General features: G+C 46.9%; 1 protein-coding gene across 7 annotated transcripts in view; it reads left to right on the plus strand.

The window, feature by feature from the left end:
* The window catches only part of Dennd1a (DENN domain containing 1A), a 573141-nt gene that overhangs the window by 519411 nt on the left and 28847 nt on the right, over window positions 1–24883 (plus strand). For all 7 annotated transcript variants that reach the window (XM_045142267.1, XM_045142266.1, XM_045142262.1 and 4 more), the window contains one exon: window positions 2948–3079. In XM_045142267.1, the coding sequence (XP_044998202.1) occupies window positions 2948–3079 (132 nt within the window). The remainder of the gene's footprint in view (window positions 1–2947; window positions 3080–24883) is intronic.

Below are 24883 nucleotides of genomic sequence, written 5' to 3' on the forward strand. Positions count from 1 at the left end.
TTTCCAGAACCAAAAGTGAATTTGTTACTGGTTAGCCTTACTCAACCTCTGTGTTAATCCCTCAGGTACCCCCACCTGGATCCAAAATGCCCCTTTTGCCCTTTCATTGCTTTCTGGCCCAGAAGAAGCCCCTCCCCTGCTTTGTTCCACTTGACCCAAGCACCTTAGGGCAACCCCTTTCCAAACAAGCCATTTCTAATTGGCTGTCGGCAGCCCCTTTCATCACCCAGCCTTAGCCTGGATGAGACTGGCCTATCCAACGTGTACCACGTGATCCAAGCCCTCTCTGTAAATCCAAGAGGTCATCACCTCCCTCTGTCACTACCCAAACAGAGAGACTCCTCAGGGCTGGCCTCTAGGCAGCTGATGGCTTAGGAAAGGAGGCTAGGAGACAAGGCAGTTGGATGTGATATACACATATGCATACATATCTGTAGGATATCTGTGTCATTTTAATAATTTGAGTAACTAATAATGTCCTAGTCACTTATGTTACATTACCTGTTTTCCTTTAATCCTCATAGTTTCCATATCTGTGTTTTACAGATGGGGAAACTGAGGTGCCAAGATGTTATATCTGTGTCTTACTCAATACACAATTATTCAATAAGCAGCCACTTGCCCCATATCCCACCATTCTTGCTGTTCATTTGAGAAAGAGTGGCCAAGGCCTGGGGAGATGGCTTAGCTGTTAAAGGTACTTGTTTACAGAGCCTGATAGTCCAGATTTGATTTCCCAGTACTCACATAAAGCCAGATGCACTGAGTGGTACATGTATCCGGAACTCATTTGCAGTGACAGGAAGGCCTGGCACATCCATATTCACTCTTTCTGTCTACATCTTCTCTCTCACACACAAAAATAATTAAAAAAATATTTTTAGAAGAGTATCCAGGGCTGGAAAGATGGCTTAGCAGTTAAGGCACTTGCCTATAAAGCCAAAGGACCCAGGTTTGACTCCCCAGGACCCACGTAAGCCAGATGCATAAGGGGGCTACATGCATCTGGAGTTCATTTGCAGTGGCTGGAGGCCCTGGCATGCCCATTCTTTCTCTGTCACTCTACCTGCCTATTTCTGTCCCCCCCTCTCTCAAATAAATAAATAAAATTGAAATATTAAAAAGTGTGGCCAGGGCTGGAGAGATGGCTTAGTGGTTAAGCACTTGCCTGTGAAGCCTAAGAACCATGGTTCGAGGCTCGATTTCCCCAAGACCCACATGCACATGGGGATGCACGTGTCTGGAGTTCGTTTGCAGAGGCTGGAGGCCCTGGCACACCCATTCTCTCTCTCTCTCTCTCTCTCTCTCTTTCTTTCTTTCCCTCTCTCTCTCTCTCTCTCTCTCTCTCTCTCTCTCTCTCTCTCTCTGCCTTTCTTCGTTGCTCTCAAATAAATAACTAAAAATAACAAAATAATAAAAACAGTGGCCAATAATCAAGACTTTCTGTGAGAATGTAATGAGTATACAGAATGTACATTTATTTTAACAATGAAAAGAATTTGAAGTATTATTTAATTCCATCTATTGGAATTGGTAAAATAAATGATAATTTCATTGTCACTTGTTAACATATTTATCCTCTGCATATTTCTAGTGAAGATTTAAGCACTTACTTGACATAAATAAAACACATGATGCTTATTGCCCAAGTGGGCTGCATCCATGTTCCAAATAACCCACGTGCTATGCTCAGCTGTCAGTGCACATGTGAGTTTTTCTTTCCCTTATAATTTGACTTCATACATCAGAAGTACAAATGAAATGTAAATTTCTAATTTTAGAGATATTTATTTGGGGCTGAGGAGATGGAGAAGCACTTAAAAGCACTTGCTTGCAAATCCTACAGCCTGGGTTCAATTCCCCAGTACCCATGTAAAGCGAAGTGCACAGAATTGTACATGCATCTGGAGTTTATATGCAGCAGTCAAGAGGCCGTGGCACACCATTTTTCTCATTTATTCTCTCCCTCTCTCTTTCTCTTTCTCTGTCTCTCTCACACACATAAATAATTTTTTTAAACATACATATATTTGGTTTTCTAAATGTTAGGGAGTCCTAACACAGAATTGGATTCCCTTACTCCCTTCCAGAAAGACTAAGAGACTAAGGGAGACATGAACACATCATGTTCACATTTGGGAACAACATTAGTAAGAAAATGCAGGAAAAAAATGTCCATATTCACAAATATCCAAAGTAATGCAAATTAGAACAACAATGAGGTCTAATTTTTCACCTATTAAACTAGCAATACATTTTTAAAATGATAAGGCTAACGAGTACTGTGAAACTGATAACACATCCACAGTGGGTAGTTGGTGTAAATTGGAAAGCAATTTGGTACAATGAATAAAAAGCCTTAAGAATGTTTATGTCTTTTAACTAGTAATTTCATTCCTAGGGACTTCAGTAGAAGCAATAATACAAAAGAAAGGAAAACTGTGATATTTATTATGGTATTTAGAAAGGAAAAGCATAGAAATAAATCCCTAATAGTAGTAGAATGATTTATTAAATCATTAGATGTCTGCTCAATGAAATATTATGCATCCATTAAAATTATTATTATAATGATGAGGTAGCACCATGGTGATGCTTAAAAAACAAGATATAAAATTATGCAAGAGCTGTGATTGCAAGTAATTTTTAAATGTCTGCACTAAAAATATGTAAAAATGAAAAAGTCATGGAAGACTGTAGGATGAAGATTTTTTTCATCACTCTGAAGTATGCTATGCTTTCCATTTAATGTGGGTGATTTTGGTTTCTCTAGTCCTTCAAAATCAAAGCCAAGTTAGCTTCCATTTTTTTCTACCTCTCCAAGGAAGAGATGATTGGAATAGCCTGGAGGAAGTTCCTTAGCAAGCCTCTTGGCTGGAGGGGTGGGGGTTAGAGGGCATTGGACCAGGGTCCCAGAGCCAACCCCAGTTCATCTTCCTCCCTGCAGGACATCTCCGAGAATGGCTGTGCCCCCTCTGCAGAAGAGCCCCTGCCAAAGGCTGTGCCATCCCCAGTGGTGGAGGCCAAGGACCCCAGACTGCGAGAAGACCGGAGGCCCATCACGGTCCACTTTGGGCAGGTATGTGCCTGTTTGATTTTTCTTGCTTTGGCGGTTTGGTTTTGTTGCAGCAGAGGCTGCAGCCAACTGTTTTTCATTCTAGCTCTCCTTGAAAAAGCAACTCCATGGTTTTCACCTCGTCAAGTGTTTATTTGATGAAAACGTGTTTTGAAGGTGAAATTTTAGAAATTTAGGGGAGGCAGCATGGTGTTGGTCATCAGTAGCTCCACTACTGAATGGTGTCATTAAATGCAGCTGCCTCCTCCCCCACTCCCAGGCACTGCGCTTAAGTTGCCTGTTAGCTAAGCATCTCATTAGAACACTTTAGCATCGCAGGCCCCTCTTTGCACCTTCAAATAAAAGGCAACAAGGGAAGTCTTACAAAAAAAAATAATTAGGAATATTTTATTAATGTACTTCCTGAAAATCAATATTGGGAGTTGTGCTTCTCAGAGTGAACACCTTTGCTGTGGTTCTAGAATTCCGATTCTTTAGCCAACTCCTTGCAAGGGCCTGAACCTTTGAAAAATTGTCTATTCACTTTATTTTTTCCCTTAAGTAACACATTGCAGTCTGCATAGAAACTAAAATTTTTATCAGTTCTCTACCTGTGGTTATCTTTTTTGTTAAAAAGCCTGTATGCCCTTCCTTCCTCTTTAATCAACTCCTTTGATTATATAAAAGTACGTCTGTGTGTGTGTGTGCATGAATGCGTGGGTGCATATTTCTATTGCCTTGGGTTTGGGGGTGTTGAGGGTTTTTTGTTTGTTTTGTTTTTAGGGTTTTTTTTAGTTTTTTTTTTTTTTGGTTTATGAGAAATAGCTCTGTTAACAAGAATTTGCAAGGTTAAATCTTTTTTTTCCTAGTGCTGAGGTCTAACTAAGGGTCTAACACAAGTTAGGTAAGCACTCTACCACCGAGCTTAAATTACCTGATTCTTTATCCATTTATTAGATGAAGCATGACTAAACTAGTCTTTACAGTACTTAAATGTGATTACTGTTTTGCCACATAAAGGACCCTGAGTCCTACACTGAAAACATTCCTTGTTTTCTGAGACATGGATCCAGTGTCCAGCATGTATTAGGCATCAAGCTATTAGAAATAAAAAGGAGTAATGCAGCTGTTGCTGTGGATAATTATTTTAAGGTATGAATTGGTCAAAACATAAAAATCTGTCTTTTCAGATATGTTCATACATCTTTAATTGGGGAAATCACCTTTTTCTGATTTTACACTTAAAAGGGACATCCTAGGAATTGAAACATAGTACAAGAAAGAAACATGAATGGGGCGGTGCTCATTTGGTTAATAATTCTCTTCAAAATGCACTGTTGTCCTCACTCCTATAGAGCTGCCTCCTCCACTGCTCAGGCCCCTCTGGAGCAGTCTGCACCCCAGTTCCTGGCTGTGTTGCTGAAAGCACAGCCCTGGTTGTCGTCAGCATGGCATTCCAGAGTCAGCTTCCTGCTTTCCTTTGTCCTCATTCCTGCACATGCAAACCTGCCCATGAAAGGAGCCCATAGCTGGAGTTTGGAGCCCATTACAGAGAAAGAGGGGGTGGGGGAGAGGGATTTCATGGTGTTAAACATTCCATTTTCAAAACACAAAAAAAGGAGGCCCTATTTGAAATGGAGAAAGACCTTCTTTCCGTTCCAGCAAGAAATAGAGAGATGCTTTCATGTCGTCCCCAGCTAAATGCAGAATGAGAGTATGTGCGCACACACGGGTAGGGGATAAACAATTAAAAAGCCACCCCAAACTCTGTTGAAATAAGAGCTGTCTGTGCCTTCACAGGTCTGCAAACTGGAGAGGATGAAAGTGGCTTTTTTCCCCCGTTTGTCACTTCCCTCACGTGGCTGCCAGCATTATGCAAGTGTGCAGGAAGGCAGGGTTTTTAATGCATGCATGCGGATTAAGGTCAAGCCCCTAGTATCAGCCATGCAGCAGCGGGCTCTCCCTTCCAGCTGCAGCCACAGAGCCTACCCACAGCCGCGAGATGCCTTAATTGAGACGTGCTGTCAAAGTGACAAACACATTTGCATACAGTCTACACTCTATTTATTTTCTCTGGAAAGGTCTACAGTCTGCTGTTGGTTGAACATTCTTAATCAGTTTGCTGTAAGTGAACTGCCAGCTAGCTCACTTGTGCCGGCCTCTTCTTCATTAGGTGACAGATTAGCTGTGGCGGGGGGGGTGGGGGGGGTGGGAAGGGGGTGAATGGGCCAGAAAGCCTCAGACTCCTTTCTATTAACTCTTTCTAGCTTTGCCCCACATGGTAAGTTGGTTGTCCCTGGGCCTTCCACACAGCCTGCTTTGATGGGCCATTGGCCCACCATATGTAGAGCTCCTACTACTGGCAAGCATGAGGGATTGCTTCTTCTTTCTAAAGACCTTTGAGTTCCAGTTTGAAAATGTTTGCCATACTCTTGACTGTATTGTTGGTTACTTGTTATTGTTCCTTAAATAATTTGAACCTGACATGCATACCACCTTTAGCCCCATTTTAAGGGATTAGTAAAGTCCTAAATTTAACACAGTATGTAGTTCAGTTAGGGTGTTTGCCTAGCATGCAGGAGGACTTGTGTTGAACCCTCAGCACTACATAAACCCTGTGTTGTACAGGCAGGCAGCTGAGAAGTTCAAGGTCATCTGAGGCTATATACTAAGTTTGAGGCTAGCCTGGGATATATACAACTTTGTCATCCCCTCTCCCCCTGAAAATATCAGTAATAATAAAATAAAATAACATACTAGTAAGATTTTTTGTCTAGATATATAACAAATTTTAACTTTTCATCTATGGTTTACCAAGGCTGCTCATGTAGCCCTAGTGATATAAATTCTCTTCTTGGAAAACAAAAACAAACCCCAAAATATCTTGTGTCATCTCTGCCATTACCCTTTTATAACCCCAAAGTTGGAGCTCAAAGACCTGCTCAGGTCCATGTTATAAACCTGAGAACACAAGACAACCTGACTCACTTCAGCAGTTTGAATTAATCCACCTAACTAGATCATGCACACTAATCCTATAAAAATCCTTACCACAGCTTTATATGTGGATTTCATTCTGTAAGAAGACAGCTGAAGTTGGACTCAGTGGAGCCTCCTATAATCCTAGTACTCATGGAACTGAAACAAGAGAATCATAAGTTCAAAAGCAGCCTGGGCTATATAGCAAGTTTGAGGCCAATCTGGGCTACACAGTGAGACCCTGTCTCAAAAGTAAGTAAAACAAAGCAAAACAAACAAAAAGTTCAGTTAGCTAGCCAGTGGAGATGAGAACTACTGAGATGGTTACATTAACCTCTTCACCTTGCAACACTGATACCCATGCATAGCCAGGGGACATTCTACAAGGTGACAGCAGGAAGGTCTCAGCAGAGCCCCCAGATAATTCTGCAGTGGGAGTGGGAGAGACTGGCAAGAACGGAGCTTAATGTCAAGGTAAGAGTGTTTGTTCACTGCTCAGGAGAAAAGGTACCGTCTTGCCCTCTACCTCAGGAGAGTTTCCCCTTAAGGTTGAGACCCTGCCTCCATTTGAGTCTGTACCTCTTCTACATGTCATATGTAAAATCAGTAAGCAGCCAGTCTCCACCCTTGTAGGACTGATGATGGAGACACACCCACAGATGGACAGCCCATGAGAGAGGTGAACCCAAAGTGTTATGAGGAGCCCAAACAGTCCAACTTTTCATGGCTCAAGACCATCCTACATAATCCTTTGTTTGCTAAAACAGGCATGTGTCCTGCCATCAAAAGCTTGAGATAAACAAAATAAGTAGATTTTCAGTTGGCCTTGGTGTCTGTATTGTGTTTCTTTGAAGAGTTTAAATACAGTATCAAACAGCTTAAGAATGCCTAGCCTACCTTTAGATAGAGAAAATATTTAGGTTTAGAGAAGTTTTTAAGTATTTTTCTCCTCTCTCAACTTTAAAATCAAGTGACAAATATGGTCAAAGAGACTGTCAAATGCAATTAAAATGCCAGCTTTTTAATTAAATTATTATACTTATTGAGGGAAGTACAGAGCCAAGGAAAGGCACCCACGTGGCTTGAGATCTACATGGAGGGCCTGGAAAAAAATCTCATAAAGAAAAGAGAGAAAAGAAAGTTCAAGGAGCCCCTGTCATGTGGGGAGCTGGAGGGGATAAAGAACCCATGTGGAGAATAAGGGCTAGGGGGACCTCCCCTGGCTCACCCACAGCTGGAAGTTCCCAAGTGGTCAGAGGAAAAATGCCAGCTTTTAAAGACTAAAGCTAGGCATGGTGTTACATGCCTGTAATCTCAGCACTTGGGAGGTAGAGGCAGGATGATCGAGAGCTCAAGGTCATCCTCTACTACAGGCTAATTTGAGGCCAGTCTGGGGAACATGAGATCCTATCTCAAATAAAATATATACATAAAAATAAGAAGGGAGGGCTGGAGAGATGGCTTAGCGGTTAAGCGCTTGCCTGTGAAGCCTAAGGACCCCGGTTCGAGGCTCGGTTCCCCAGGACCCACGTTAGCCAGATGCACAAGGGGGCGCACGCATCTGGAGTTCGTTTGCAGAGGCTGGAAGCCCTGGCGCGCCCATTCTCTCTCTCTTCCTCCATCTGTCTTTCTCTCTGTGTCTGTCGCTCTCAAATAAATAAATAAATAAATAAATAAATAAATAAAAAAAGAAGGGAAAAGAAGGGAAGGCAAGGGAAAAGCTAAGCTAAAAGGAGACTTTTTACAAAAGGGAGGGAGCAAAGGAAGATGGATAGATAGATGGATGAATGGATGTAAGGAAAGAAGGGAGAGAAAGAAGAGAAGGAAGAAGGGAAAAAAGGAGGGAGGGCTGGAAAGAAAGGAAGAGACCTGAGGCCAAATGGTTTCTAAAACATTGCTTCAAAATGTAAAGGAGTGGGCTAGAGAGATGGCTTAGCAGTTAAGCACTTGCCTGTGAAGCCTAAGGACCCCGGTTCGAGGCTTGATTCCCCAGGACCCACGCTAGCCAGATGCACAAGGGGGCACACGTGTCTGGAGTTTGTTTGCAGTGGCTGGAGGCCCTGGCGCACCCATTCTCTCTGTCTCTCTGCCTCTTTCACTCTTTGTGTGTGTCTGTCCCTCTCAAATAAATAAATAAAAATAAACAAAAAAATTTTAAAAAAAATGTAAAGGGCTGAGTTACTCCCACAGCCTGGGGCAGAGTGTTCCAAAGCATAACAAGGAGGAGCCATGGGTCTGGGAAGAGGCTGGAAGGGAGGACAGGGCATGCCCACTCCTTTCCCCTCCCAGGTCTCCCAAAAGGCCCCTCCTCCCCCAGCAAGTATGAGAAGACTAGGCAAACAAGCTAAGGATTCTTGTTTCTCTCCTTGGGGGCTGGGAATGGAATTCCATGACTATAGAAAGGGTGAGGAAGTAGGGTCCTCCTCAGAAGGGCCTGGGCACCTGTAGCTACAGCACAGTGTCATGACTTCTTCCTTGGGAGGAGTCTCCAGACATGACGACGACAACACACTTACACACACACACACACACTCGTAGAACTGGTCCATGCATCTAATCACTAGATGTGTACAAATCTGTGTTCAGTGAATTGAATCATAACCATCAGCTGACAAGGAAACCAGCTTGGCTGTGCTGGAAAGGGTAGCTCATGCCTACTCCAAAACCAGCAGCCACACCTTGGCTTCTGGCTATAGGCAGCTCTCCCTTCTAGCTGGGTAACTGGACTAGTGCTAGAATCCAGAGCTGCTGGCTACTAACCCTGGATCTAAGCTGCCAATGCTATGAACCAAATCCAGACCAGGCCTTCTCAAGTGCTCTCCACTGAGACATGGGTTTCAGAACTTCAGGGCCCACTTCAGTTTTCCTTTAAGTGATTGATCTGCACACAGTATATAATTACTTGCTTTCCAGTCTTAAAAGCTACCTTTGTTTTCCTTCCACTTGTGCAAATATGTATGAACTTATTTAATACAAAGCCTGCAAAGCTGTTTAAACCAGATTCCCAGTCAAGTCCCATGATGGCTTATAGTGAGCTATAACAGAGAGGTTTGGACATCACTCTAGGACCAGCTCTGGGAATATGGTTACCCATATGTCTACATTTGCAGAGTGCTGGCTTTATAGGCATAAGATAGTCATTTAATGCCAATTCATGCTGGACTAGAGAAGCTTCCCAGCCAGCAAATACCCTCAGCACCCTTGGCTTTGAGTGCCCTGAGAAGTTCCTTAAGCCCCTTTGAGCCCCACAATTCAGCCATTCCTCCCAAATTACCTCTAGCAGGTATCCTGTGTTCTCCAGACACCTAGAGCACAGGGTGAACATACACTCCCTGTCATACACTAACAACCAGTTCTTATCTCCCACCTCAGCAAATGGCATTGCTGTTCATCCAGAACCTGACCCACATCCCACTCAAAACACTGCCCAGCCCTCCTCCTCATTTCTTCTCCCATGGCCTTGGTGCAGGCCATGAAATCACTCAAGTACATTGTGCCAGTCTCCTAATGAACAGTCTCACTGCAGCCCCACATGGCCTTGCTCCAAGCCTTTCCCTAAAGCTTCATCTTTTGGGGCCTGGGAGGTTGCTCAAGGGGGAAAGTACTTGCCTCATAAGCATGAAGATCTGATTTTGCTCCCTAGTACTCACGTAAATGCAGGGCATGGTGACACATACCTGTAATCCCAGCACTTGAGGGGCAGAGACAGGAGGATCCCTGGAGCTTGCTGGAAAGCCACTCTAGACTAATTGTTGAGCTTCAGAGCAAAGAGACCCTGTCTCAAAAAGGGGTAGATGGCATTCCTTAGGATGACATCCAAGGTTGTCCTCTGGCGCCTACACTTATGTGCACATGTACAGACAGACAGATAAAAACACACGTATTCCATCTTCTCCCTTGACCTAACCCAGGAGGTCCCTTACCTCTGTGAACACCAAAACAAATCCTCTCACATCTCCTAGTTCCTGTAAGAAAAGGAGGTGGCTCTTACCTTTGTGCTATCCCAGAGATCTGTGCCTGCCAGACTCACACACAACCTTGTAATTATTTCTGTAATGCTCATCTCCCCATGAGAATGTGAACCTCTCAGAAGCCCAATCTGCAACAGGGCCTGGAACAGAGCTGGCAGTCCATAACGTGCTGGGGTTTTATTATTGATGTGGATGTTTAAATTAGGTCATGATTAATTGATTATTTAACTTCTCACTGTGTGTCCAAGTTATTTGTTTTCATTTCAGTTGCTATGCTTATGATTCTGTTCATTTGAAGAAGCAAAATGAATATTCCATTAGTGGTCAACAACTATTTGCAAATTTGCTTCTATAACAAAGGATTAGTTTCCAGGTAGAAACTTCTTTGAATTATAGGAAGTTAGATCCTGTCATATTTTACTTTCTGTTTTTTTACAAGGTCCCAAGGTCTCTCATAAATGTCCCAGGAAGGGAAGGGAGAGGAACAAGGTAGAGGACTGAGACTCCCTTCCTTTATACCCCAAAATTAAATAGACCTGTGCCAGAGAGGGAAAGCCCTTCATCCTCGAGATACAAGGACTATAAAAACTGCAGTCAGGTGTGAGCAGGCTACCAAACATAGAGGTCTGTAGTCCCAAAGTCATTTTCTCAGCAGGTCATCAGCCTTGCCCTCAGTTCCTCATCACTCTTCCTTCGCACATTATGACCCCTTCCCATTGACCCAGCTCTGCTCTTTCCAGCCAGTCTTTGTGCAGAGAAGCACAGCCACCATGGTAGGCTCCCTGCCTCATTTCTTACATCTCTCCTTCCTCTGGTCCAGTCTCTTGGGCCAGCTGCAAGGTGGCTATGATAGCATCCCCATCTCCTTCCTGGTTGAGGGTACTATCCAAAATATTTTGACTTAGTCCCCGCAGTTAGCAAAAATAGTATGATAAGCCAGGCATGGTGGTGCCCACCTTTAATCCCAGCACTGGGGAGGTGGAGGTAGGAGGATCGCTGTGAGTTTGAGGCCACCCTGAGATTACATAGTGAATTCCAGGTCAGCCTGGGCTAGAGTGAGAAAAAAGAAAGAAAAAAAAAAAAAAAAAACAACAGTGTGATACTTGTCTGGCAGCACGCTTTTGTGCAGGGTGGCTGTTCCCGCCTGCTTTCCCATACACGTGCACCCTCTCACAGCCAGGCTGGTCTACAGGCAGCTTTCTGATAAAACTTGACAAGGTTGGCTTTGCTTCTCTGAACAGATTTGTTCAATTTTAGGAGGAAATTCCTGACCATCATAAAAGAGAGCTCAGGGCTAGGGGAAAGATTCTGCACTTAAAGGCACTTGCTCGCAAAGCCTGTAGCCCCAGCCACTCACATTACGCTGGATGGGCCTCAGGTATTCATTTGCAGCAGTGAGACCATGCTGCACACATGCAAATAGATAAATTTTAGAAAGAGACAGAGAGTTCAAATTGTGGAAATTCTGGGGCTGAGGTGTAAATTTGGTGGGCTCCTTTGAAGCACTCCAGTTAATTCAGAGGAGCTCAGTGGTATGGGCAGAGTACCTTCTGTGCCACGGAAGCAGCCAGTAAAACTTCCTTAAGAATAGCACCTACCAAACTACGCCAGCTCCATTCAGCCAAGTGAAGGACAGCTGCAGAAAGACAGGGGCCAAGGTCCCTCTCCCTCCCCCGCCAGACCACGTCTACCTGGAACAAGGTTCTAGGGTATCATGTTGAGCCCCTCCTGCATGCTGGGCATCAGGCTGATCTAAGCAGCTGAGAAAGAGGTGTAGTACTGAGCTGCTCATCACCTACCAGATGCCCCACTGAGATTCAAAGGAAAGGTCTATATCCAATTTCAGGTGCCAGTGAGCCACACCACTAGGCCAACCTGTGTAATCCACCTGGGCACCCTGGATCTTGACATTTATCCCTCTCACAGAGAAAAGGACAGGCATAGAGATGATAGGTACTTGGCTAAGGATATACTGCTCAGAAGCAGAAGTCAGAATCCCTTTAGAGCCATGTTATAGATCTGAAGTTCAGATCTCACCTAGCTTTGCTTCGAACATGGCAATTTCCTGCTGGGCTTATACTGCTAAGACAGTACAGCAGCCTGGGCCAGTGCCCAGGATCCCAGGATGCTGGACCATAAGTAAGGCTTTGTTACTGGTTGCCTTCCAAACCTCAGGCTTTTCTTGATGTTTCTGGGCCTCAGTTGGCACCATGACAAGCACACTGGTACCCTGCACCTGGTGGAGACTCTATGCCAAACCCACTGTTAGCTGGGTGCCTTCCTGGGATATGGGAGAGGAAGACACAGGAGAAAGACTGGGCATGTGCAAGAGTTGATATTGGCCATGTCACATGCCAGCTCAGCCCTGAAGACCAGGGCAGGGTTTATATTGGAAACCTACATTAATTAGGTGTGTGGGCTCATAAGACATAAAAAAAGAGAAATTGTTGCCTCATTTCAGCTTCAAGTATGGTTTGATCCTGGTATCAAATCAAGTTTGTCAGACTTTTTTTCTTTTGCAAGTGTCAGTATAAATAGGTCTCCTCTCTAGTGCAGAGACGAGTATAGTAGCTACAGGCCATGCCCTTCTAGATGCAAGACAAGCCCAAAAGGAAATAAGGGAGTATCCCTTCCTAGTAACTTCCACACAAGGCATGGACTTTACACTGAATTAACTGGATTCAATGGCCATCTCCTCACCAGTCACTATGGCCATGGTCTTCTATACAGATAGAACCTCAGAGATGAAGAAGGGGTAATTCCTACAAAGGACACTGGGTGGAGGGTGACTGTTATCAAAAGAAGAGAGACTAGATCAGGCAGAGACCCAAAAGGAAACATTGTCCCAACCTATTGTTCTATGGTCTGATAGCAGAGAAAGGAACACACCCAAAGCTGTGGTGATGCTGCAGTCACACAATTGTACAGAGCTGAGTCAAGGCCAGATGATAACCAAGGTACCAGATAGAGAGGGCAGGTCAGTGCTTGCTGGTCAAAGAGGCAGGAAACAGATGAAAGGAGCAGGCCTGTCCACTGCTGACTGTGGAGGCATCTCAGTGTGGAGAGCAGCAGGTCCAGCTAGTCTAGAGCCAGAAGTGGAAAAAGAGAAGCCAAGAACCTAGGTCATGTGTGCAAGTCATCGCTAATGGTTCTTTGTCATGTGTGTGCGAATATGGATGCCAATGACTCCATCCCCAGCTTCAGAGCCCACAGTGCTATAGCCAGTGGTCCAGCTGAATCCATCTGGTAGGTTGGCAAGTCTGAGATCTGTGCTGTGTGACTGAGCCACTGGGCATCCCCCAAGACCGCGTTTTCCCTTGGTGTTGTGAACTCCGACTATTTTGGTCTAATGGAGTGAGTTCATAAAAGCAAGCAGGTCTACTCCCCAGGACCCATCACTTCCTCACTGTCAACTTTGGCATATCACTGTATCATGAGTATAGTATTTAATAACACCTCACTCTTAACTTTTTTCAAGGGCTAGACAGAGGACTCTTTTTCCTAAGACTGGTGGGAGCTGCTTTTTCAGGCTATGTCTTAGATCCATGAAGAAGCTTCCAAGGCCCAGAAAATACTCATGGGTGCTGTTCTACACCATTTTAGGATGAGTGGCTGGCTTCATATGAAGTTCTACGTTGCCTATCCCCCAGCCTAGGCAGTCCTCACTTGCTTTTCTCCAGTGGTTACAGTGGAGAATTCTCACCATCTAAATTCTCACCATTTCTTTAGTCCAACATATGATCTCCAGAAAGATCCAAATAAAATAAACAAAGAGGAATGGAATTTAGGCAAGCATGACTAACTGTGAAGTTCAGGGTCCAGCCCGGAGAGAGGTCTGAGTGAGCTTTGTGCCTAGGGGCTGCATTTTCTCCTGTCCATCCTTAGATGACACTCTGTAGGCTCTGACCTTCTGGCTACAGTCTATGGAAAGTCCTAGGTTTACTTTACCTACAGCTTCTATAACAGTTTGTTCTGGAATCTCCTAGTGTCCACGTCTAAGCCTTCCCTATCCCACGAGCTTTAGCTGCTAGGGTATCTTGCTCTGCCCTTGGACATCTGAAACCTACCCCTGCCCAGTTCCACTGAGATGTCAATCCAGCACACCCAAATATCCCAGGGAATATCAGAAAACACTGGAAGTATTGACATAAGTAGGGCCTTCAGCATGTGTCTCCCCTCTGAAGACTCTCTCCCTGTATGATCAGAGCACACCAGCCTTCAGGGCCCTGCCTTCCTCCTCTCCTTGGACAGTTCCTGCTCACCTTGCAAGACTGTCAAGTGCCCCTACACTGGGATGAGTCCCTTCCTTTTCTGAAGCCCCAGACACCATTTACTTAGCAGCTCTTTATTAGCTGTGCTCCAGACCAGACCCCAGGGAACCCTAAGATGAATCGGCACCCCTCCATCTCTGCCATCCCACAGAATCCCAGCAGCCCTGCCCAAGCTCCCCTGCCTCTACCAAGTCCTTCCCCAAACTTGGTGCTTCCTCACTGCCCTGGGCTAGAGCTCTACCCCCGCTGACTGCTTGCTGGTAGTATCCCAGTCACAGACACTGTTGGCCTCAAGACTATCCTTGGCATCCCACGGGGCCTCAAGCAGTCAGGCTCCCAGTGAGAGTTTGGAGAAGGATGAAGGGATGATTGCATGAGTGCATGAAAGTGAGAAATAGGAGTGGCAGGTCTGCTCACTTGGTGCCTTGAGCAGCCCATCCATTCAACAGGGTAAGAGAAGCTGAGAAAAGGAAGACATCTGTTCCACAGTGCCTGTATGACAGGCAATCTGAGTCCCTGAACCTGTCTTCATTTGGTGGTCTAACAGCGGAATTCCTTTGGCAGTACATGGACCAGAGCCTGAAGCAGCATTTCTTTAAAGGTCTCTGTTGGAGCTGCTCTGTGTCCAGCTCCCCACAAGGGAGATAGAGAGCCCAGTAGGACTAGAGCAGGAAACGTGATTCAGCAAGACCAGAGGAAGCATTTTCTCAGTGTTACAGGTTGGGGAGATTCTACCAGTAAGGAAGAGAAAATAAAACATAAAATATTGAAAGTAAATGATATCCAACAAGCAAGATCCTCTAAGAGAATCAGCTCCGTGTCCTTGGCGGGGCAGGAAGTCCTGCCCCATGGCCACACTGTATGCCAGGAGCTTCCTGGCATATCCCTCTTCCCACCCTCACCCAGAAGAACTAGGCACTGTATCAACCTGTCTGTGCCCTGGAGAAGGGATGAAAAGGACCACCTAAGAGATGGAGTGATAAGGGGTCAGAGGCACTGAGGATTTCATGATGGTGCAGATATGCTTTGTTTGAGCCAGACCTGTCTCCAAGTTTCTATTTAGCCTTCTAACAACCCTGCGTGATGGATGCCGTTACTATCCTCAGAAAGCTGATGCTCAGAGAGATCAAGTAGTCTACCCAGGATTGTTCCAAAAGTGTCGGAGAAAGAACACAAAATCAGACCTACCTGTTCCCAGGCTCCCCACCTCTTATCAAACCCCCATCAGCTCCCTGCTTCCTAGGGCATTTGTTTGAGTCAAATTCAAGGTTATTATCATGCTTTATCCCAGAAAGACCTAAACTGACTCCAGCTTCCTTAGCACAGTGGTTAGAACAATGACACTGCCCCTCTAAATGCCCACCAGGTGCCTGGCAACATGCTCAGCAGAGACTCACACCTTCTTCCCCAGGCAGAAGCAGTAAGGACCACTGTGGTCTCCTGCTCAGCAGAAGCAAAGTCCCTGGCTAGCAGGAGGCATTAGGCTCAGAGCCCTTTTCTCTTGCCACCCTGCCCTACTAGCCAGACCTAGGGCAGCCAGTAGGAAGTGAACTGGCAGCCAAGGCTGCATGCCAGCCACCTGCACACTTTTGCAGGGTGTTTGTTTTGCTTTGTTTTGTTTTTTTGACAGAACCTCACTTGGTAGCCCAGGCTGATATCAAATACATGATCTTCCTGCCTCATCCTCCCAGGTAAAGGAATTATAGATATTCACCACCATGCCCTGCTGGTGCCCATTTTTGGCCTAGTAGTTTTGTCAGTCTGCTTCACTACATGTCTTAATGCAAGAGCGAGTGTCCCCTGGGCTGTGCAGTCAGTAGGCACCACCCTCTTCAGCCCAGGGCAAGAGGCCCTGTTGAAGGACACAGTGGCCTACTTAGAGGAAATGGGGTACAGCTTACCCACCCTCATGTCCTGCATTTTTTCTCAATTGCCTGCCTTCTCATAAGGCTTCCCATGCTTGCTCCAGCTTCTGCACTGGTCCCAGATGGTTGTGATGGTCAGTTCTTCACCACCCCAGGACCTTTCAGCCAAGGCTGATGTACACTGTTATGCTAAACCAACTTAAAATGCAAGTGCGTGCCATGATGGGTGGAGGACATCAGTTGCTTAGCCTGCCACCCGCAGACCCACAGGAGCCATGCACGGGCAGCTTGTTAGGCCTTTTACGCCAAGGATCCCATAAATAAACAGCAGTATGTCTTGGTGCATCAGGGCTGGGGTATGGAAATAGAAGCCCTGTATAAATAATACATATTTACAAAATATACTGATAACATTAGTGTACAGCTATAACCAAATCACCTAGTTTGATGGTTGCAGAGGCTGCCAGCATCTGCTGAGTGACTGACTGCCATCATCAGTGTGCATCAGCATTAGAAATGACCACTGAAGGGAGGAGGTCTTCCTGGCCCTGACCTTAAGGCCTTTGGATTAAGGTCACAGATCACAGGTGGGCACCCTGACACACAGCCTTTCTGCCCAGGTGTGACGCCTACCCTGACCGTGTGTTCCTGCAGATGTCTTAAGGTCTGTCGCCAAGCAGGAGGCGGATTAGCACCAAGTTGCAGGATGTAATGGGTTGCACCTTCAGGAAGATGTCTGGCTGGGGCGGGAGAATTTTCTAATTATGCAGTTTCACTTTGGCTTGCAAAGGGAGCCAGTGAGTTGACTTCCTAAGTAACTCTTTGCAGAGCCTTGTAACTTTCAGCAGCTCAATGTGAAGGGAGGGCTGGGTTTTTGCAAAGTCCGTTTCCATCTTTGCCACCCCTTTTTGAGCTCTGAACCCCACTGGGCATCTGGCTCCAACATCTGGAGCTCTGAAGAAGCAGCTGACAGAATGGCCGCTGGAGTGGGTGCCCCTCCCCTTGGTTGTAATGGCACAATGCTGGATTTCAGTATTTTAAATGAAAAATATATGCAGTTAGCTGTGCGCTGACAATGTCCTTGAGGATTTGACAGTGAGATTTTCCAGCAGTTGGTCTTCGTTAGGATCCTGGCGGTGTTTAATAAGGCAGTCGAACTGCTGGCACCTTGGGTTCCTGTTTGTTCTCCGAGGGCTCAGGGGCTGCTGCGGTAAGCACATCGACCAGAGCTGATCATTACAAGGGCGTACGCCACCATGAATAAAAATGTCACACGTTTTCCCATCTCACAGCGGTACAAAATGTCAGTCCTGTCAAACACACATTGCAGGGAGCTGTGTGCAGTCCGTACAAATTGGAGAGCTGCATATTCCCCCAGCCTTCTGATATTCTTCATTTGAAGCTGAAGAAAAACAGTTGTTAACCTATTAGCTAGGATTTTAAACTCTGCTGAGGCTCTGGATGGTAGACTTTGACACAGATAGAAATGTATTCCAGGGTCCAGGAATTTTAAACCAGGTTCTCCATCCATTTGTTCCTAGGGAAGGAAAAGACCTACCCATCTGTCTAGAAAACCTGACTGTCTTTCTCTAACAGACACACTAGGGAAATTTTGGGATATTTTACATCTAAGCTTCCTAACACTTTAAAGCCTGCATTCCACTCAGAAAGTCTCTTGCTTTGGGCGACAGCCCTAGGGCTCAGCCTGGCAGGTTAGGGGACCTCCAGGTAGAAAGTGGTTCCTGTTCAGAAGAAAGCCAGGAATGCCACCAGTATTGAGGGCAAAGGGACCAGAATGATGGGGTCAGCAATGTGTTGGCCTGGTTGGTGAAGCCAGGTGATAATTTGATGCTGGTTGCTCACTGGTGAGCAAGTGTTTACTTTGTACTTCCTACATGCCAGGCCTGTTCTAGGTGCCAGAAGTGCCAATGGGACCTTCCAGGATTGCCTCTGTGAAGGCAGGGAGGAGGAAGGATGTCCCACTTCTTGGAGCTGGAAGAGCTGGGAGCCCTCTCGGAAAAACAGAAAAGCAGTCTTGACACATAGCAGGCTCCATCAGCTGGGTTAGCACGTGTTGTGAAGGAGAGATACATGAAAGACAGGACAGGCACGGAAAGATGGGGCTGATTGTGACAGGCTGGGAGATGGGGCAATGGGTGTAAGGCCTGGGTCTTGACACCCTGCTGGACATACGGGGATGTGTCCAGCTCTCCTGAGCTACTAGTGGCAAAGATAGCAATGTACAGGCTGACCAGAAGATTGAGGGCTATGGAGGATTCCTATCTGTGCTGCTACAAAAATCAGGAGATTTCCTAGTGGTGTACTGTCTGGGGTGGATATCATTCCAGAAATGATAAATGAGGCTTGATTTTGCTGAGCTGGCCCTGGCCCTTAATGTACTGAGCAAACCCTCACCAAGCAGGGCACGAGCCTGGAGAAACCCAGGTGGCTATGCAGACAAACCTTCCTGGGAGGTCAGAGCAGACTTCATAGAATGGAAAACTCCAAGATGTCAGAGGGTTCGGCACCCTGGAGAGAGAGACGTGCTGGGTTGCACAAGGGGCATGCGTCACCATCTGCCTTCCACTGCTGTGTGTATGTTGGGTATCATGGAAGGCATGTGTGCTCACGGGCACACATGAGCTTGGCTTATGGCTATGCCACCTGTTAGCTGTGAGGCTTGATCTTCATGAGTCACTGAGCCACATGGCCTGGGTTTTCTCATCTTTCAAATGGTGATACTGCCTTCTTTGCAGGGGCGTTGAGATCATTATAAACATTACCTGCTGAGCTCCTAACATAAAGGAGCCTGGTAACAGCAGACCTTATATCAGAAAACATCTGGAAGCGCCCCACCTCTCACCTCACCATCAGTCCAGACCTCCAGAGAATATTGTCCAGGCACCCTTGATGGTATCCCAAATGGCCATCCACATGGGGAGCAGTAAGGTGTCTGCCTCCTGCTTATCTGTGCAAAGAATGACGCACGTCAGCAGAGCCCCCTGCCCAGCCACCAGTCACATCTGGTACCCGACCTCCTTTGGCCAATGGGATGCCACCTATTCAGACCCTTGCACCTGCACCCAGTAAAACAAAAGGCTTCCCTCCACCCCCGCCCATGTTTGGCCCTCCTCCCTCCCCCACTGCTGTCCCCAAGTGGTCCGGGTCACCCAGCCTCCATGCAGCTTTCCCTCCCAGCTGCCTCGCTGCTTTTGTTCAGCGTGTGAACTTCCCTGTCAGCCGAGCTCCTTGCACGGGAAGTAATCAGGGATCTTGACAAGGCTTCAAACCACAAATGCCACTACAAATTAACCAGCACCACTACAAAATACTACTCCTGTCAACATCGGAAGGAATGCACGGCTCTTCAGGGCAGCCTGAGAGGCTTTCAGCTCAGCACGCACACACGCACGCATGGAAGGCAGAGGGTGCACACCCAGTTGGGGAGAATAGGCTCACTGGGCCTCTTGAGGCAGGGCAAGCCCCAGATCCCAAGCCCAGCCTCTCCAGAGACAACTTACCCAGACCCCAGGGCAGGTGCTGCGCTTGTCCTTCAGGACTGTCTTCAGTCCTCCGTACTCTCTCACCACCCCAGCCACACACAGGTGGTGGCTCTGGACAGCAAGTTGTGGGGCACACAGAAACCACCCTCTAGAGGTAAAAGCAAGAGAAGAGGCAGAAGCCTTTCTCAGGCATCCTCCTGCATGTTGTGATGGGGGCTAAGAGGCTGCCTGTTTTCCTATCTGGCACGGGATCCCAGACTGGTCAAGCCCCTCAAGGATGCTCCAGAGTGCAGTGCCTCTCCCCCTCCCCCACCCCAACTCTTACTACAGGAAGAGCACCTTCCTGTTGCTCTGTGAGAGTGAGCATCAGCTGTGAGGTCAAAGTGTCTCCTATGGAACATTTTTGCAGGAGCACCCACTGGGCAATGGCTTGTTACCCCTGAAAATGCTTTAAGACCAAGAGTCTCCCTACTTCCTCAAAATGCCCCACTGAGTGGCCCGGGCCCAAAGCGCATGCCGTAGGACACCAGAGCTCACTCTGCGCCAGCTGTCCTTGCTGAAACTGAAGCAGAGGCAAGCATTTGATCCTCCCCAACAAGCAGAATCAGCTCAGCTGAGGCTGGGCAAAACGAACTGGAAATAATGACAGGAGTTGGGGGACAGGCAAGAGCCGTGCCTGAGAGAGCAGGTTGGGCATTTCAAAGGAAACACTCCATAAAAATATCACTTCAATACACTCCCTTTCGGAGGCATATCAAAAGCAGCCCTCTTTTATTTCCATACCTTGCATAATAGCAGATTTCCAGTCCCAAAGAGTAGCTAAGCCTTGCTCCTGGCCCAGAGGCCTTTTGTAAAGCCACAGAAAGCTTTGTCTTCCCCTCCCAACCGGGTCTGCTTCACGCACAGGTCAGGGTATTGATGTTAATACTAGCCAGGAAAATTAACCAGGTGAACTCTTCCCTCATTAAACAGCAGCAAAGTGTAATTGTGAATTCTCTCACCCACTCTGTTCCCAGTACATCCCCAAGATGAACTGAAAACCCAAGGCCTTACCCAGCATCCCCTCCAGGACGTGCAGGGCTTCCTTCTTTGGGGCCAGGTGGAGTCTGATGGGAAGGAACAATTTAGATCACAAATTACACACAAAAGATCCAAGGTCCCTTTAGGGACCAGCCCCGCTAGACATACCCCAGGGAGACACAGCTTCCTACCTTGAGGAGGTTGCCTCCCCTCTCTCCTGCCCCTAGCTCACCCCAAGATTGGCATGCAAAGCCCTCAGCCTTCAACTAAACAGCCCTGTGGCCTCCAACATCTGCCCTCGCTGACCTGTCACCCACCTCACCTCGACCAGGCTCTGGTTTGTCCCCGGTAATTAATGTATCATTTCCTCTGTGGCCCTGCTTTAAGCGGTGAAGTGTAACCCAGGGTTGTGGAATGACTAGTTCTAGAGTGGCTTTCCGTTAGCCGTAGAGAAGATCTGTGTCCATTCCTAAATAACTACCAGTGTCCTTTCCTATGCAAAGATATAAAAACATTCCCCACCACCACCACTAGCCAGTAATTAAGTTGAAATGAACTTGTTGGCCCTCTTCTGTAGGTCTGTCATCAACTTTCTGCATGGTTCCCTGGGTAAATCCTCACCCTCGCCTCCCTTCATCTGTAACTGGGGCAGCAGCCTTGATTCCTTACAGAGGACTCTGAGCTAGCAAATGTGCCAGGTGGCAGACTGGGACGTCCCCTCTCCTCCCATGTACACCACACACTGCCCCCAAGTTGGTGCCTGGCAGTTGAGCGTTCACCACCCCACAGCCATGTGCAGGGCATCCAGTCATCCATGCCACCCAGGTAATTAAGTTGATATTCCAGTGTGGTTTCCCTTCCTGACCTTTTGGTAACAATGTGTTTTGCTGCATCAACAAATTAACTGCAAATCAGATACTGTCCTCATAAATGTGGGTTTCATATCCAATGAGCATACTCACCTGGCCCACATTATTGACAGATACACCCAGGGCCAGGCCCAAACCAGCAAAGGCCACAGAGTTCCTGTTTTTTTCTGAGACCTCTTTGTCAATCACACATTTGGGTTTCCTCCCTGTCAGTGTTCACATCTCCCAGCATTCCTGTGGGTGGAAGTTAACAATATGGAGGCCTGGGTAGGTTCCCATGGCTAGAGAGGAATTCACCTACCCAGCCTCCTGTCCATTTTATATACAAAGGACACAGGAAGCTATGTCTCCCTGTGTTATGTCTAGCAGGGCTGGTCCTAAAAGGGACCTTGGATCTTGTGTGTATAGTTTGTGATCTAAATGTTCAAGGCCATCTTGTATCTGACCCTATCCCAGGCCCTCCCAAGTACAAGCTTGCCGTACCTTTACATTGGGCCTTGTTCTACTCTTTCCGAAGCACCGTGGCTCCTCTGCACCATACACCTGAACTCTCTCCTAAGCCAGCCTCTGCACTTGTGCTTACCTGCACAGACTTTAGCATCCCTTAATCACCCTCCCTTATGTCCCCTCTGTTCTAATCTTGTTCACTTATGGACCCCCTGAGCCTGGTACAGCATGGGCACCACTGTTGAGTGAACCAGTGAATCACATGGAAAGGAAGGAGGGAGAAGGAAGGTATTAGTCACTCCATTGCTGATCTGGTTTCTAAGGTATGCATTCCTAACAGAAGGGACAAGGGTAGGAAAACCATGCCAGAAAGGATTCTGATGACTTTGGAAACTTAATTTGACAAAAAGAACACAGGAAGGGTGGAGAGATGGCTCAGCAGTTAAAGTATTTGACTGCAAAGCTTAACAACCTAGGTTTGATTCCCCAGTAACCCACGTAAAGCCAGATGCATAAGGTGACCCATGCATCTGGAGTTCATTTGCAGTGGCTGAGGTCCTGGGGCACCCATTCTCTCTTTGTCTCCTCTCTATCTGTCTCTGCTTATAACTAAACAAAAAATATTTTTTAAAAAGAAAGAACACAAGTGAGGCGTGGTGGCGCATGCCTTTAATCCCAGCACTCAGGAGGCAGAGGTAGGAGAATCACCATGGAGTTTGAGGCCACCCTGAGACTACAGGGTAAATCCCAGGTCAGCCTGAACTAAAGTGAAACCATACCTCCAAAAACCAAAAAGAAAAAAGAAAGAAAGAAAAAGAAAGAACACAGCTGGGCATGGTGGTGCACACCTTTAATTCCAGCACTCGGAGGCAGAGGCAGGAGGATCACCATGAGTTTGAGGCCACTCTGAGACTATATAGTGAATTCCAGGTCAGCCTGAGCTAGAGTGAAACTCTACCTCAAAAAAAGAACACAATGGACTAAGAATATATCCACATTAGTTCTTGCTATTCACCATGTGATCATAAACTAATTCCTTAATCACTTTAGGCCTCCTGTTTCCTATCTCTGTGACTTGCGTTACCTGGAAATGTGACTCTCAAAAAGAAAATATTAGAAATGCTTTGAAACAAAAATATATAGTAGACAAGATTATTTCTAGATATACCTTTCCACAGAATCCTCCTGTCCCCAGGATTTTTCCAGAAGACTAACAGAAGCACATGATTGAGTGGTCCTGTGTCGTCCTCAGGACTCCATCCTGAGCTTCTAACTGCTATAGTTGAACTCCTGGAAAAACCACAGCAGTGCTCTGACAGGGGGTTACTTCCTGCTCCAGAAGGGTCAGCTGATTGGTGGGTTAAATCAGTCACCCACATGGCGGGGCCAGTTCAGAACTTGCCAGAAGCAGAGAAAACCATGGAGATGTAAGGCCATCTCTTTCTAACTCAAAGGCTATTGGGGGTAGGAGTTAGACATTTTTCCTGATGAAGGTCAAATCCCGCTAGACTTTTCATTGCTGAAGGGCAAGGAGTGCTTGTTATGGGACTCTCTGGGCCTTGACCCTACATAGTTCCATCAGCGTCCAGGGAAGGAGTCCTTCAGTGTGACCTTCAGGAAAGCAGGTGCTATATTTTGACCCTCTGGACCTCCAGCTCCAGTCCTCCCCACCACAGCCCAGACCATTCCTGTGTACCTACCTTTCCCTGCTCCCACCAAACATGAATTCTCAACAAAGCGGCCTGAGTCCCACTCTGCCTCCAGCACCACATATCATACCAGCAGGGGGCACTTAGCAGTTCTCTGGTTCTCAGTGGCAAGCCCCAGTGTTCCTGGGCAGTGAGATGCTTACAGGTGAGGTGTGTGAGGGGGACCCCAGGCTCACAATAATAACTCTCACTGCGTCCTGGCCAGTTCTACCCACCCCCAAACTTCACTCTGCTGTAATGTGCTGTCATTCTGAGGAGAATGGAGACTGAAACTACTTAGTCCCACTACAGCTTCCCACTGGAACAGCTTTCTGGAAAAGGGTGTGTGCTTTTCTGGTTTGGTCTTTCCCTTGTTCCTCTCTTCACCAGCTCAATTACAACCATTCATCCCTCCAGCCTGTTCTAATTCTCCCCAGAGTGCTCGGCTCTTCCTCCACGCCCATCTTTTTCCCCAACTGGCATCCGTCCTGGCATATTTGGGAAACTGCTCAGCCCACTGCTCCCTTCCCCAGGAGGCGGAAGCTTCCTCCTGGCCCTTCATGGTTGCCTTACATATGAGGGCCCTGAGACCCAGGGCTCATCACAAAGCAGTGAGACAGTCTGGAGCCTGACCTCTGTGTGGGAGAGCCAGAGGGCTCCCCACAGATCTAATACTCCAGCATCCAAAACTTAAGGAAGACTAGGAAGACTGCCTCCTTGCATGTGAAAGCTATGAGGTCTTCTGGCAGTCCTCCAAGTATCTGCTTGTCCTCAGCACCCCCACCCCCACCCCCAGGGACCACTCCATGGCAGGGTGCTCTGATATTTGGTATGACTATTCTCTTCCTCCTCCCTGCAGTCCCAGGATGTTTTCAGTGCCCAACGCTGGGAAGGTCCCTTTCTCCTCTTAGTGTCCACCCTGGCCAAGTGTTTCCCCACCACACAGTGAACTCACAGTGAGCAAGCACAGCTGCCACTTCCATGTGTTTCCCTGGTGCCGGAGCCTGGGGGCTGGCAGCCTGCAGGGAAAACTGATGTCAGGAAAGGTAGCATGGGCTTATCGCCTTGGTTGTTTGGGTTGGATTTTGGTTTCTGCCTAACTTGTCATACCAGGACATATGTACCACATTACCTCTTCTTAACCTGCTTAAACCCCCACCACCCTCACACAATCATGTCAGCTTCTGGGTTCAATGTGGATACCAGAGCCTCTTT

The sequence above is a fragment of the Jaculus jaculus genome, chromosome 1 (genome assembly GCF_020740685.1).
Source record: "Jaculus jaculus isolate mJacJac1 chromosome 1, mJacJac1.mat.Y.cur, whole genome shotgun sequence".
NCBI classification, from domain to species: Eukaryota; Metazoa; Chordata; class Mammalia; order Rodentia; family Dipodidae; genus Jaculus; species Jaculus jaculus.